This window comes from Acipenser ruthenus, chromosome 5, assembly GCF_902713425.1.
Source record: "Acipenser ruthenus chromosome 5, fAciRut3.2 maternal haplotype, whole genome shotgun sequence".
Taxonomy (NCBI): domain Eukaryota; kingdom Metazoa; phylum Chordata; class Actinopteri; order Acipenseriformes; family Acipenseridae; genus Acipenser; species Acipenser ruthenus.
This window is the reverse complement of record NC_081193.1, coordinates 63,854,436-63,869,970: the sequence shown is the minus strand read 5'-3', so window position 1 is coordinate 63,869,970 and position 15,535 is coordinate 63,854,436. Positions and strand designations below refer to the sequence as shown.

Here is a 15,535-nt window from a genome sequence, read left to right as displayed (position 1 = left end):
GCATTTTTGATACTTTTATCCTGAAGCATTTTTGTGGGGTCATTAAGTGAGACAGTAAAGTACATAGGTAGACAGTAGCAGAGCTGCACACAGAAAGTCGGCTAAATTATGAGCACACCTAAGAAATTTGAAAGTGATATCTCTCTTCTACCTTAGAAGGAACATGCACTTAAAAAAATCACCCAGGAATTTGACAATAGGACAATTTATCAATTTTAAGGCCCCCAGCAACCCAGAAATACTAAAGCAGGTACTTAATTTACAGAAGACCTACCTGGCTATCTGTACAGAAGCAGTCATAGGGCTACTGACATTCTAAAAATAATTTTTATTGGCCTGGTTTCATACCTGAGCTGTATCTTCCACTACACAAAATATAAGCAAAATCTAAATCTTTGGGTGGGAAGCTTTGGTTGAGTTGACACAGAATGACCCATTGGCTGTTTTAAGCATGCACCTTTTAACAAATTCGCCATCTGAAAACAGTTTGGCAGCACATGCAGTCTCTTTGCTAGCAATAAAACTGGCCTCCACAGTACTTCTCATTTTCAGAAAAAATGTTTTGTTGAGACTCCATAGCTTCTTTCATCTTTGTCATTGTCAGCAAATAATACTTTGCTTTGTGCAGTCTGTCATAATGCTGTTGTATGTTCTTGTCCTTCATAACTGCAACCGTTGTACTGCAAATCAGACATCTTGCCGTCAAATTCTATCCAACGATTTTGGAAACTTCTGTGCTCCGTCTACACCATTTCGCTTCCGTGACATCTCAAACTACTTTATGGCAACTGATTTTATACAAAGTAAAAGAAATACAGTTTAAACAAGCCTTTGCTTTGCTATCCTAATCAAAATGGTGTGCCGTTACATGTAGCAAACGCACCCTGTGCGCCATTTGGTTGGCTATTTTTACTACCTCTGTGAGCTGTAATTGGCTTAATGGGAATGTCACTCACACAGTGCAGACTGCACACGTTGAATATGCATGTTATATTAAAGAGGCGGTTGCTTTAAAGAAGAATTCCAAAACGGTACAGTACATCAAAGCAATTTTAGAAACTAATGGGCGGGCCTCCAAAAATTGGCCTGCGGGCCGTATTTTCGACACCCCTAGGCTAAAGATTAATCACACGGTAGACTGGGGCAGGGGTGGGACAGGCCTAAGGTGCAGAGGAAGTAAACATAACTGATTGGAACCATTTCAATGTTCCTTTATTGCAGAGGGGAGAAGGGGCATATCGATCATATATTCATTCTAATCCATGCCAGTTTTACACTTTGGGATTCATTTGATCACCCTAGATTTCATCCATTTTTAGGGTTAGTTGCAGGATGACCATGGATAGGTGGTTAATGAAATCCAGGGCTGTTCCTAAGTGCTGTAAAATGCTCCAATGCAATTCCAGCTGTGGCTTATCCCAGCAAGGTAAAGGATGATAAATCGACCCCTTTTATTATTAATATTATTATTATTATTATTATTATTATTTATTTCTTAACAGACGCCCTTATCCAGGTCGACTTACAATTGTTACAAGATATCACATTATTTTTACATACAATTACCCATTTATACAGTTGGGTTTTTACTGGAGCAATCTAGGTAAAGTACCTTGCTCAAGGGTACAGCAGCAGTGTCCCCCACCTGGGATTGAACCCACGACCCTCCGGTCAAGAGTCCAGAGCCCTAACCACTACTCCACACTGCTGCCCCAGCAACATTTCGTACGCCTGCATTAACTCTCCATATAATTTTTTTTTCTAACTATATACCACAATGTTTTGCGCGCAGTGAGACTGAAGTCTCCATTGAAAATCAGTGGAGGCGAGTATCTTGTTAAATAGAATATCTTCTGAAACGCCCTTCTAAATATTATTGGCTGAAGCAGTTTTGAGTGAGGCTGGATTTTCTTTGATTAAAATATTAGTGTGTGCTCCCATTGGCTTTACTGAGGTTGCAGTGTTTTTTTGCAGGTCCGTACAGCCTTTCGTATTAATGAATTAACAAATTAATTAATGAATTATTAGATCAATTAACAAATACGTTTATGAATTACTGTATGAATTGACACATTTATGGACGAATTGCTGGACAAATTGACCAATTCACGAATTGACAAACAAATTGACAAACAAATTGACAAATAAATTGACAAATTCACGAATTGTCAAACAAATTGACAAACTAACTGCCATATGACAGAGACCCATTTATTTTTTCTAATGCTAAAGAAAATTAACCAGACTGATTTCTGATCACTTTCAGTTGAGGTGGTAGATTGAAATGTGGCTTTAATAGCACACATATCATAGTAGAGTATGCAACTACTGTGTTTCCAATCTGAAAATGTGTGTTATACAGTGCCGTGAAAAAGTATTTGCCCCCTGCCTGATTTTCTGCATTTTTGCATATTTTTGATGCTGAATGTTATCAGATCTTCAACCAAAACCTAATATTAGATAAAAGGGACCCTGAGCGAACAAATAACACAAAAATGTAATACATATTTCATTTATTTATTAAAGAAAGTTATGCAACACCCAATGCCCCTGTGTGAAAAAGTAATCGCCCCTTTAAATAACTTGTTACGCCACCTTTAGCAGCAATAACTGCAACCAAACGCTTCCTGTAGTTATTGATTAGTCTCAATTTTGGCCCACTCCTCCATGCAAAACTGCTTCAACTCTGTGACATTTGTGGGTTTTCGAGCATGAACTGCTTGTTTCAGGTCCTGCCACAACATCTCAATGGGGTTTAGGTCTGGACTTTGATTAGGCCATTCCAAAACTTTACATTTCTTGGTTCTTCAACCATTCTGATGTAGACTTGCTTGTGTGTTTCGGATCATTGTCTTGCTGCATGACCCAGCTGTGCTTCAGCTTCAGCTCACAGACGGATGGCCTGACATTCTCCTGTAGAATTCTCTGATACAGAACAGAATTCATGGTTCCTTCAATGATGGCAAGGCGTCCAGGTCCTGATGCAGCAAAGCATCCCCAAACCATGACACTACCACCACCATGCTTGACCGTTGGTATGAGGTTCTTACTGTGGAATGCAGTGTTTGGTTTTCGCCAGACATAACAGGGCCCATGTCGGCCAAAAAGTTCCACTTTTGACTCATCTGTCCATAGAACATTGTTGTACTGAGGATCATCCAGGTGCTTTTTGGCAAACTTGAGACGAGCATTCAGGTTCTTCTTAGTGAGCAATGGTTTCCGCCTTGCTATTCTGCCATGAATCCCATTTTTGCTCAGTGTCTTTCTGATGGTGGAGTCATGAACACTGACCTTAGCCGAGGCGAGAGAGGCCTGCAGATCCCTGGATGTTGTTCTAGGGTTCTTTGTGACTTCCTGGACGATTTTACGCCTTGCTCTTGGAGAGATTTTGGCAGGATGGCCACCCCTGGGAAGATTCACTACTGTCCCAAACTTTCTCCATTTGGACAATATGGCTCTGACTGTGGTTTGGTGGAGCCCCAGAGCCTTAGAAATGGCTTTGTAACCCTTTCCAGACTGATAGGCATCAACAACTTTTTTCTGGAGGAATTTCTTTTGTTCGTGGCATGATGTGCCTCTATAACCTGTGTGCTGACAACTTCACCCTGATGGTAAGGGCCAAAGTTAGTCAGATTTATATTGGGCAGGCCCAAATCAGGCCTGGTTGTTAACCAAAGTACTCAAACAGCTGACCCTAATTATCCCTTTAATTGGGTTGAGTTAACTAGGGGGGGGAAATAACTTTTTCAAACCTGAAGATGGCATGTTTGATTACCTTGCACACCAAACAAATGAAAGAAGCACCAAACTTTGGTGTCATTTTTTCTCTCAGACTCACTCTATATACTACTACAACCCACAAAAAAAATCTGACCAAATACAATGTGAAAAATGTGCAAAAATGCAGAAAATCAGATGGGTCAAATACTTTATCATGGCACTGTATATGTCTTCCAAGTTCAAGGCTGCCCTAATTAACAAGATTTTATGTACAGCACATTCACTGCCCTTATAATCATAATATTGATGAATTGTGGCCAACTGTTCAAATTTAAGGGGTGCTACTCAAGGTTTTTATATTAATTTGATTTCTTCTTCTTCTTCTTCTTCTTCTTCTTCTTCTTCTTCTTCGTGTTTACCCTTCTTCAGTTGAAGTTTAATTTGGAATATGAAGATATTTATTTCATAGACACCTCAAAAGATGAAAAGTTGCTGCTGCTTCCTGGTACCTAATCACAATGTGTTCTTCAAAAATACTACAATCGTCTAGCTTCAATCAGACCATGTGAACTACTGTATAAGATACAGTAGTTTTAAGTATAACATTGTATTTGAAACTAAAACTAAAGTAATGTAAATAAAAAAAAATAAAAGTATTCCACTACCCCTCCCATATATACACTGTACAGTTACCATTTGAAATAGGAAAATAAAGGACAGTTTGATTTTTACAGACTACTGATTACTGCTAGCTTATTTTATGATATTTGTATCTTTATTTGTTCTTCAGGCACCCAAACTCATTCATATTACACTAGGTGTGTTGGAAATATGTTTGCAGACTCTTGCAGCCTATTTATCGTGCAGTCAGTCTCTCTTTGTATGTATGTCTGTGGATGGATATAGGGAAAGTGTTCCTAATGTGTCTGGTGCTTAGTGACAGTACATACAGAATATGTGCAAGTGGTTAGTTGACAGGATAACAGAACTGGTTTTCCTTCCTTAGAAGGGATATATTTAGCTTTACAACAGAATGTGCCCTCTTAGGGGTGCGGATGAGAAAGGGAGCTAGTGAAAGTGTCTATTTTAAAAAACCTTGAATGTGTCCTCTCATCCTACTGAGCTGGTGCTTGGACCTGGGACGAAAAATGTCAGGCTGATTACTGTGCTTGAATCAAGAAATAAGAAATAAGGCAGAACCGATCAGTCTTTTTTACTGAGCAAGTTCAGTTTTAATTTCTAACCTTGGGCCGGACCAAATCAAAGTTAGCATAGCAAACGAGGATACGAAAGCATTCGCGGTAACAAAACACAAGAAAAATTCAAAGAGAAATCTTGTGGAACCAAAACAAGCCCTTTTACGCCCTTCAAAAAGCAGCTATCACTTGTTGACTACAAGTGGGTTGAGAAGGGGGAGTGGTTTGCAATCGCCCAACCAAATTTACTCAATTCCACCTATAAATCACATCGCAAGACTTTCGCAGGACCGGATTTTATAGTCAACTTCGAACTTGTCGAAAGCTATCGCGTATTAAGCAAATAGTACTAAAAATAACACTAAACATCCTGATATTTGCAAAAAAAAAAAAAAAACAGGACATGCCTCAAGACGCTCCACTGACCTCATATATCGAACACTTGCACACAACACACACGGAATAATTTAAAATTAATAATTTATAGTATCAAATATTAGTATATGTATTATTCCTATTATTATCATAATATATGTTGTGTTTGTTGCAGCCTTAAACAAAACACGCACAAGACTTATTTAGCCTACTGTGACAGGGCGAGGAGCCCTGTACATAAAAGGGGGCAGGGCAAAGCCCTGCTGTTAAAGTATTGTTTTTATTTTATGGTATTTAAAAGAAATGTATTGTTTATTTATTTTAGAATGGGGTACCCCTCCGCCTCTGTGCAGTTTATTATTTTGTGTTTGTATTATGATTTATTTATTTGTATATAATGACGGCGAAAGCCATGTGCTTTGTTATTGTTTTGTTTCTGGCAGAGGTGAGATTAGGCAGCTCATCCTCTGCCAGTGTATAATTAAGATGGTGGCCATCTCCCGAATTAATTAATTTGTTGCTAATCGGGAGATGGTCACCTGCATAAAAGCCTTCAGCTCTCTGCACTCGGGGTGTGGGTGTCGGAGGAGCGAGCGAGAGAGGAGGGTAAAAATCAAAGATAAAAATAAGTAGGACCAATGAAGGCTACTGCCCAGCCTGATTGTATTATTTTGTGACTTGTTTTTGTTTATCTTTTTTTATTTTGCTCTGTGAGCAGTTTTTTTTTTTGTTAAAACCTTTTATTTTATTTTTGTATTTGAAAATAAAACAGTGCCGCAGCGCCTTTACACCTGCAGTACCTGTCTGTGTGTCTCTCTGGACTGATGTCACCACTCAGCTATCCCTGTCACATCTACTTTTTTTTTTTGTTTGTTTGCCACAGTTCGAGTTAAATGTATAATAAAACAATACATATTATTTTTTTAATACATACAAACAATAAACTTTTCTACTCGCAGAGAGGTTTGCTTGAAGCGGTGTCTCTTTCAGTGATGGTGAAGCTTTTCCATTACATTGAACTTCGATCAAACGCAAGGCTAACAAATGTAAACAAACTAGAATACTAATAAAGAATGTATGAATGTTTTAACCGCTTTAAAGATATTAACTTTTAGTTTTAAACATTTTGGTTACTCATAAAGTATTTCAACATGTTGGCCTACACAGAAAAATTATGAAGCCCAAATTCTTGGCATGCAAGAACAAGCCCACCGTTCCAGTACAAGGGAGCACATTTTGGCTATACCGTGTCAGCATGCCAAGCGGTCCCCTTGAAACATATAAATCCGTGTAGATAACAAAATTACGTAATACCTATAAAGGTAGCCTAGTCATCTCAGAAGCATCAAGATGAAGTTTTTAAATTTGCTTTGGGTTTTCGACAGAAGAAATAATAATAATAATAATAATAATAATAATAATAATAATAATAATAATAAAATACAACTACCCGTCTCTGCCTGTTTAAAAAAAAAAAAAATTCTAAAAAATTTGCAATCAACTTTTTCACCGCACTGGATAGCATTTAATTCGACTTCTTATTGTATATAATATGTACCGGTACTGATCCTGGCGACAGTGTTACGTTGGTTTTTGGATGTTCTATTCACCTCCAAGTTTTTTTTTTTTTTTTATAGAATTTAAAAAGCATTTTAATTTTATAATACTCGCACAGAGTTTCTTTGTTAGCCATGATTTGTTTATTTATTTATTAATCTTCATTCTTGTGCAGTTACTATACAGCCTTGTGCACAACAGGGCTCTGGCCAGCACCGTGCCAGTCGGGTATGAGGATGCTGGCATTGCAAAGTGCTGACACAAGCCAGGGCACGGTATGGATTTTTACAAAAATCATGAAAAGAATGTGGCACGCTTTCATAACGGTGACTGAACAATGCAGCACGATGCTGCAGACGTCGTGGAAACGAGGTAATTGCCAAGTGTGTGAGTGTGCGTGTGTGTGTGTGTGTGTGTGTGTGTGTGTGCGTGTGTTTTTTCTTTCAAACTCACGTCCGGATTTTTTAATAATTTACACACTAAAAATAAAAGCAGATCATTGTTGTTATTATTATTATTATTATTATTAAACTTATTTTTGTATTATTTTTAGTAGTAGTTGTATGTAATGGCATTCATTCACTGATATTCAAACTAAACAGTAGTACAACACAGATTTTTATTTAATTTTTTTTATGCCTTGACTGTCTTCGCCTGCCTTTTCGCATGTTACCGCCTTGTTTCCGCCCCTTCAAAATGTCACAAATACCAGCTGGGGATTGGTCAACAGCCGTTTTCATGTTGCTTTTGGCAGTCCCTCCTACTCCTGCGAAACTTCTCTCTGCCCATTTTGCGGATTGGAAATGGCTAGTTTTGGTTTCATGATGAAGAAAATGCGATATGTTAACTAGCGATATTATGGCATAAACACTCTATTGCAAGAGCGATCGGGGTTTGATTTGGTCCGGCCCCTTGTAAGATTTACACTGTCTTCCCTCCTAGTTGCCTTTCTTACACTATGGATCCACTGTTGGCAAGTTGGTCATGTAACACGTTTACCATGGTGGGGGCAATTTGCCTGTGATTTGCCCATAGGGAAAAATACATGTCTTAATGTTTTTGAAATTATAGTTCTCGTGAAAGATGAGGGGCAATGTCATTGAATAGGATGTTCTAGAAATGTACCTTGGTTCTGATCTGAACATATATTTCTGCTTTTTAGTCTTGTGTTTATCAGAGACTGCCTGTTCTGTGAATGTTGTTGTCCACTGGGTTAGGTTCAGACTTGTGCTCTTATCTAGATTCAAACCTGAGCATTCACATTTAAGTCTTGTGCCCCCAAGCCCTCTTAACTGCATCGAAGACAGTCCAATGAGTATACTTGTCTGGCCGTATTTAGTCTGCTACATACTGTATTTAACCCACAACCCATGTTAGCCAAAATCAATTTAGCTGTTATACAGGATTATTCTAAAAAAAAACAAAAAAACAACATAGTCTATAGTTATGATCCGTACTATCCAGTTAATAGTAATCTGTGCTGTGATTTTGCCTTGGAACCCCTTTAGAAATTAGATGAAGATCTCAAGGGTTCTCTCATGGTTACATAAATAAATTGAGATCAAATCATTTTTCTTCGCAGTGCTACCATAAGTTTGCTGTGTCAGTGTTACACAACAGAAATGAAATATGTCAAGCTGGAATTCAATTTTCAGTTGCTTTTCACAGCGTTGGAGCTTCATCACTATTTACACACAAGGAGGTATAGTGTAGTTTGCCATTCATTGGCACTGTTGGTTTGGTTTAGAATTTTACACAGCGCTCTCATTAAATAATTGCATTTACTTTAGCAATAGCTCAACACTTTGAAATGCATTTTAAACATAGAAGCCCTATACTGAAGGTGGTCTAATAATCTTTTCCTGTTTGTATTTAGCTTTAAAATGTTTGTTGTTTTTTTTATCATGAGATTATTTTAGTTGCAAATATTTCTAAGTGAACTAGACTATACATGAGCTTAGGGAAGTCACTATCACTGACAGTAAGTTAGGGGTAGGAGGTGTTTTTATTGCATCTGTAAGCAATAACAATATTGTTTTTAGTTTCAGTGTTATGATAATAAATACTGTAGTAGTTTAAATACTGTAGTAGTTTAAAACAATTTATATTTTAAGTGCACAGTTCGAAACCTATGTAACTACTATGTAACAAACTGAGTTACTAAGATATAAAACAGCAAAGATGTACATTTTTGTCCATGTGAAAAGATAATAAAAAATAGTAATTGCACAAACCTCAAAGTAATTTTTTTTTTTTTTATTGTATTTCAAGGTTGTTACCTTACTGATGTTGAAGAAAGCTCTGTATGTTTTAATCAATAAAAGTTCAATCTAGAAAGAAAATGATTTGCATCCTGAGGATACCAAAAACCTGACAGCATTGTTAATAAGAAGTGCGGTAGCAGAAGACTCGCAGTCACACAGTGTCAGGAAGATTTCAAGTGGGTTGGAAGCTTGTGTTCTGACACTAAAACTACCTAAACAAACTGGTCAGTCAGCAAGACCTTCTTTTTCATGGTCAGTATTTGGCCAGACTATGAAACTGCGACTATTTTAGGTTTTTGTTAAACATTATGGAAGCAGGCATGGGTTTCAATTAGTTTTAAAGTATGCGGCACTTCCACAGTAGTAGGGGGTACCCATCTTATTGAGACGGGTAGTGCTGAGGGGGAGTGTGCGGGAGGGAGGTTTCCCAGTTGGAAGTTTTTGAAAAAAGGGATAAAATTTTTTGCATGGTTTAAGCATGTGCTAGACTAGTAGTGGTCTGTGTGTACTGTCTGACAAAGTACTCCATTAGTGCAATGAAGGAACTTTATTTCAGCACTGCTAACAACAAGGCAAGATTAACAAGAAGAAAAATTGACTTTGAGCATCAAGGCTCCTGCAGTACAACAAGACTGGCTGAAAATGTGTATAGAATTGGTGACCGCACCTTAATTGTGTATGGGGGAAATAGCATGCTGCAGCTCCCGTGCTCAGTGTTAGTGAAGTTCTGATCCGACAGCATGTAACACGGACAGCTCTTATGATTACATGTTACCATTTATTTTTCAGTAAAAACCAGATGAAATTGCACCAAGTTCCTTTTACTGTTTATGATGTTAAATACACCACAGCAAGCACATTTCAATACATTTTAGATATTCAATGGCACAATCTGAGAGCTAGATTGAGTGAATATGCAGTGCATTTGATTTTTAATTCCCTAAATGTTTAGTTTTTTTTCCCAGCAATACACTTCCAAATTACAGTCCCAATTATTTCTATGCGTTCTGCTTTCATCTTAAAATGGTCAGTCTGAGAAATAAACTTAGTTTTCCCTGCAACAGCTGACCCTGCTTTAGTCCAAAACTCAGCTACATACTGTTTTTCATTATGGTAGCATCTTAAATTACCGACATGCATGCTTCTTTGGCTGAATAGATATTATCAGCTCATTATCTAATAGTTGTGGCTGCTAAGAAGATGCAACAGACGAAATAAATCTGTTCGTGTTGACTCAAAACTTTATTTAGGCACTCTACGACTTGACTGTCAAAAGATAACTTTGGCTTATTGGAGTTCACAAAGAAATCTCTTTTCAGCTTGATACGGTAACCTTTTCACTTCATTTTTTGTTTAATTATTTAGTTTTTTGCTGCATTACAGCCCTTCATTAAAATTATTGTCTTTGTTTTCACGGCATTTTGTTAATGGCACGTGTCCAACACACAAATCTTAAGTGTATATTTATTTTTGTTTTTTGCTGTTGTCCCACTGCTGGACATCTTCCGATTGCGAAGGGAAGTAAGCATGTTGTGTCTTTCATCTGCTGCAGTAAGTTTCCTTGGCCGACCACTGCGTCTACGGTCCTCAATGTTGCCCGTTTCTTTGTGTTTCTTCAAAAGAGCTTGGACAGCACATCTGGAAACCCCTGTCTGCCTTGAAATTTCTGCCTGGGAGAGACCTTGCTGATGCAGTATAACTACCTTGTGTCTTGTTGCTGTGCTCAGTCTTGCCATGGTGTATGACTTTTGACAGTAAACTGTCTTCAGCAACCTCACCTTGTTAACTGAGTTTGGCTGTTCCTCACCCAGTTTTATTCCTCCTACACAGCTGTTTCTGTTTCAGTTAATGATTGTGTTTCAACCTACATATTGAATTGATGATCATTAGCACCTGTTTGGTATAATTGTTTAATCATACACCTGACTATATGCCTACAAAATCCCTGACTTTTTGCAAGTGTACCTAGAAGAATTGATGCTGTTTTGAAGGCAAAGGGTGGTCACACCAAATATGGATTTGATTTAGATTTTTCTTCTGTTCACTCACTTTGCATTTAGTTAATTGATAAATATAATCTATTAACATGTCTATTTTTGAAAACATTCTTACTTTACAGCATTTTTTTAAACCTGCCTAAAACTTTTGCACAGTACTGTGTGTATATATATATATATATATAAAATAAACCATATTTTGTTTTATTTTATTGTTTTACTGTTTTATTGTTTTCAGCTGAGCCAGGCGGGACACTGAGGATGCCAGAAGCAGCACCGACACGCACGTGTGTGGCGCTGTGTGTGTAGCTTCCACTACATTGCCTTACTCTAAGCAGACAGCTTTGCATACACACGCAGCCTAATTTATTATTAACATAAGTATAGCTAATGTAATGTATTGTATTTTCTTAATATAGCCTAATCATCTATTTTTATGCACAAAATTCTGGTGAAAATCAGTAAAAAAAAATAAGTTTTTGTAAAACTCTGGGAATTTTTCTGTAAAGATCAGTATAAAGTGAAAACAAAGGTCTCTATTTATACTGTACCATACAAATGATTTGTGACCACATGAAAATAAATATTGTATAGTGCAGATCCTTACATAGAGACAATGATGTCCCTGCCTCATGATCTGTGTGAATATTTTCTTAACTACCCTAGGCAGTTATTAGCAGTTGTTTGGATAGCATATTAGTGGTACTGTAGATTGTTTTTGGTTTTCATGCAGATTTATACAATGATAAATTCAATCTGTTTTGTTTTGGTTTAGGTCTGACTCTTTGCTGTACCTATTCAACAGTAAAAAAATGTGAAATTTAGTGTAGTTATATAGGTAAACATATAGGGCAATTATTATGGCTGTTCAGTTGGACACTGTACTAATGCTATGGAAAGACATTTTAAAATTAGATATCATTTGGATATGTTGCTTTCTACTTTTTCAAAGGTCTTCATGATGGGACCTCTCTAGTTGGTAAAACATATATGTGTTGAAACAGCCAGAAATAAAAGGTGACATTCTGTACTTTTGCCTCATATTCATCTTTTAATCGTATTTTCATATTGCTTGAGTGTACAGCAATAATAGCAATTTTGACTTCACTGTCCCAATTCTTATGGAGGGCACTGTATTTGAAGCAGATAAAGTTGATCTAAATGCAGCTCAAGCTGATAATAATTTAAACTTCCCTCAGCACATACAGTACGCTGACGTGACAGCCCCTCACGTGGTTAGCATGCGAGGATTTTGAACAGTGGTGTAGTCCTAAATCTTAAAGTACTGGAACACCAATTAAAATATAGATTATACAAATTCACATTTTATTTGTACATTGAACTCGAGGTAACATTTAATAGGTAATGCATGCGACTTTAGGCTACTCCCTCAGATTGGCTTATTTTGAAGTCATCTAGCGGGTAAGTCTTGTCTTTCGTGGTTTGGTTATATTTTGGCTATTTTAATTTTATCATGCATGTTTGTTTTTTTGTTTGTTTGTTTTTTTTATCCTTGCGATTCATGAGGTCTTCACCAGTGCAGAGTTACAATCACCACGATGGATGCCCTGTATAGTATATCATGTCCCCCCCCCCCCCCCCCGTCTTCTCTGGAGTTCTACATTAATTAAAATTATGAATCGCACAAACGCTCAGTTATTTTTTTATTCGTCACTAATTTAAGAACTGTATCGGTACAATTAGAATTGTTTTTTAATTTATTTAAAGACTATCTGCCGACAGTTCTGGACAATTTAATTTTACACTACATTCATTTTTTTTTTCTGCCTATAGAAAAAAGTAGCGGAACTACGTCTCGGCGCGTTCAGGCTCAACTACACCACTGGTTGTAAAATCTTTACAGCCAAGATGCTCTATTACTTATCCTCATTTGAAAGTGCATTGCATAGTAACTCTGGTGCAATTTACTTAAGTTAAACGACCCTTTCAAGAAAGCATGCAGGTTAAAAATGCGAGTATAAACTATAGGGCAGGGTTCTTCAATTGACGGCCTGCGGGCCAAATCTGGCGCGTGGGAACCTTCCATCTGGCCCGTCATGCTAGTTGCAGATACTTACGGCTGAAAGGTTGCTGCTCTCTACAGGCATTTGTGTCCCCTAACAAGCGATATCTATTGGCAACATGCCATAATACAGGAACAAGTGATCACTGCACTTTATCTGGTAATAACCATTCTCCTTCCTTGTTTACAACACTCTGTATGTAAGCTGCCCTCAATCAATAAAATTTAGTTTAGTCACACAATCGGTATGCACATTCATTCCCATTCGCATCAGTACACTCCATAACCTAACAGTGAATTTTTTTTTTACAGTTTACTATAATTATTTAATTCTCCAAATAATTACTCCTGTCCTGTAACTTATATGTTTCCTTAAGGTTCCTCTATTGACTTACTGGGCTAAACACCGTTGGTTTTGTTACCTGGAGAACCACAATTAAGCCTTTTATTTTAAGATGCAAGTTGCCCTTGGGTGGTATGGAGAAAGGATCAGAGACAGTTTTCACTTGTTATTGGTGGAATTTTCAAAGTATTTTGTCATCGAAGTTATACCGGCTTTTAAACCAATATGGCAGTAGCGGCTCCTGACTTTAATAAGTGGGGAGGCTAAATATATATTGATGCACAACAGAAACGCAACACTAGGGTCTAATGGATTTAATCAAATATTTTAAACATAGATATCAAACAAAATCACAGAAAATGTAAACAAAAATACAGATCAAAGAATCATGCTAAGATTTCAGTATGAAACGTGCCACGCTGTCAAAATGAAAACATTACCAAGTTAGTATCGGGTGTGACCTCCCTCAGTATTAACACAACCCTGGCAGTGTTAACGCATAGACCTGATAAGCCTCTGGATAGACTGCTGTTCTGCCACTCTTCCGGTGCAGCTGCAGCCAGCTGGCGAAGGTTGGCTGGTCGCGGTTGTCTCCTGTGGATGGCACTGGTGTTTTGGTCCCACAGATGTTCTATTGGACTCGGGTCAGGACAAAAAGCTGTCCACGGCAAGACCTCGACATTGTTTTCCTTAAGTCGAGCAATTGTAATCCTAGCATTGTGCGGTCTTGCATTGTCCAGCTGGAAAAACGACACTTCCAGATTGGCTTGCAGGAACGGAAAAACTGTTGCCTCAAGGACTTCGTCAATGTATCGCTGAGCAGTAAGGTTGCCCTCAGCCTGCACCAAAAGCGTTCTTTTGTTAAAGGAGATTCCACCCCACTGGTTGGCTTGAACAACGTAACAGTCAGCCTAATGGTCCTGGGCCAGTGTGGTGACCCTCTGCCTTCCAGGACATGGCCTGTCCCTCACAGAGCCGGTTTCCTGTTTTCTCTGGACTAGTCTGCTGATTGTTGAAGCAGAACATCCATTCTCCTTGCAACTTCTCTCACAGACAGGCCGCCTTCAATCAGGCCGATTAGCAACCAGGCGATCTTCATTACACAAGCAACAAACTAATTTTTACAACTAGTTTATAATAACTATATAATATATTTTTTTTTTCTTAAACTTGGCACAGGCCTTGCTCATCGCCATTACAAAACTGCACAATAAGTGTGTAAATGAGTTAATTGTTTCATTCATTTTGTTCATTTAAATTGGCATTTACTGTTTTTTTTTTTTTTTTTTTTAAAAAGAGGGTTGCTTATAACTTTGCTGTTTGTCATCTTGGTGTGTAAGAATTACAAAAAAAAAAAATTCACATTCTTTCTCTGATACTTCCTTCCAGGCTGAGTCACTTCTGGAGAGTGGGAAGGGCCGCAGAGATCAAGAAAAAAAAAGAGAGGGAGGAGAGAGCCTGAGAAGCAGAGCTGGTTGTCCGCAGAGGAGCATTTCTCTGAGCTCGGGGCTCAGAGGGGAGCCAAAATGAGCGATGTTACCATTGTTAAGGAAGGCTGGGTGCAGAAAAGGGGTAAGTCCTGAAACAGATGTTACCTGGCTGCTGTCTATTACTGTATATGTGTGTGTGTGTCTAGCTCTCTACCCTTTTGTTGCAGTGTAAGTAAACTTAGTGGATGTATTTTATAGTATACAAAGATCATTCTTCTTTTACAATGTAAGACGTACAAGGAGGAGTGCTGTAGGATTGTGTGGTGCAGTTTAACCCTGAACCCTTGTTTACTTATACCATTATAACAATATGTGAATCAATCTTAAACATTAATAGTATTATTTGTATATGTGTAGCAGAAAGTTTGTATTCTATTTTTTTTCTTTTTTTTTTTATAGATGTAGTGGCAGTTCCAGAAAATTCATATCCATAGCCATATAATGATGTCCTATGACATTCCTTCTTTTAAGCTAATTTCCCTCCTTTTTATTAGTAGCTGGGTGTGTTGGCTATCTTTGCAGAAACTTGGCAAAACAAAGCAGGATATGCATTTTGCAGTAATGCACTCA

The 15,535-nt window shown here is 37.8% G+C and overlaps 1 protein-coding gene across 1 annotated transcript in view; it reads left to right on the top strand.

Annotated features, from left to right (window-relative positions):
• The window catches only part of LOC117403056 (RAC-gamma serine/threonine-protein kinase), a 173,051-nt gene that overhangs the window by 8,524 nt on the left and 148,992 nt on the right, over positions 1-15,535 (top strand). Inside the window, exon 2 of the mRNA XM_034004929.3 lies at positions 14,865-15,047. Coding sequence (XP_033860820.1) covers positions 15,002-15,047 — 46 coding nt within the window. The 5' untranslated portion in view covers positions 14,865-15,001. The remainder of the gene's footprint in view (positions 1-14,864; positions 15,048-15,535) is intronic.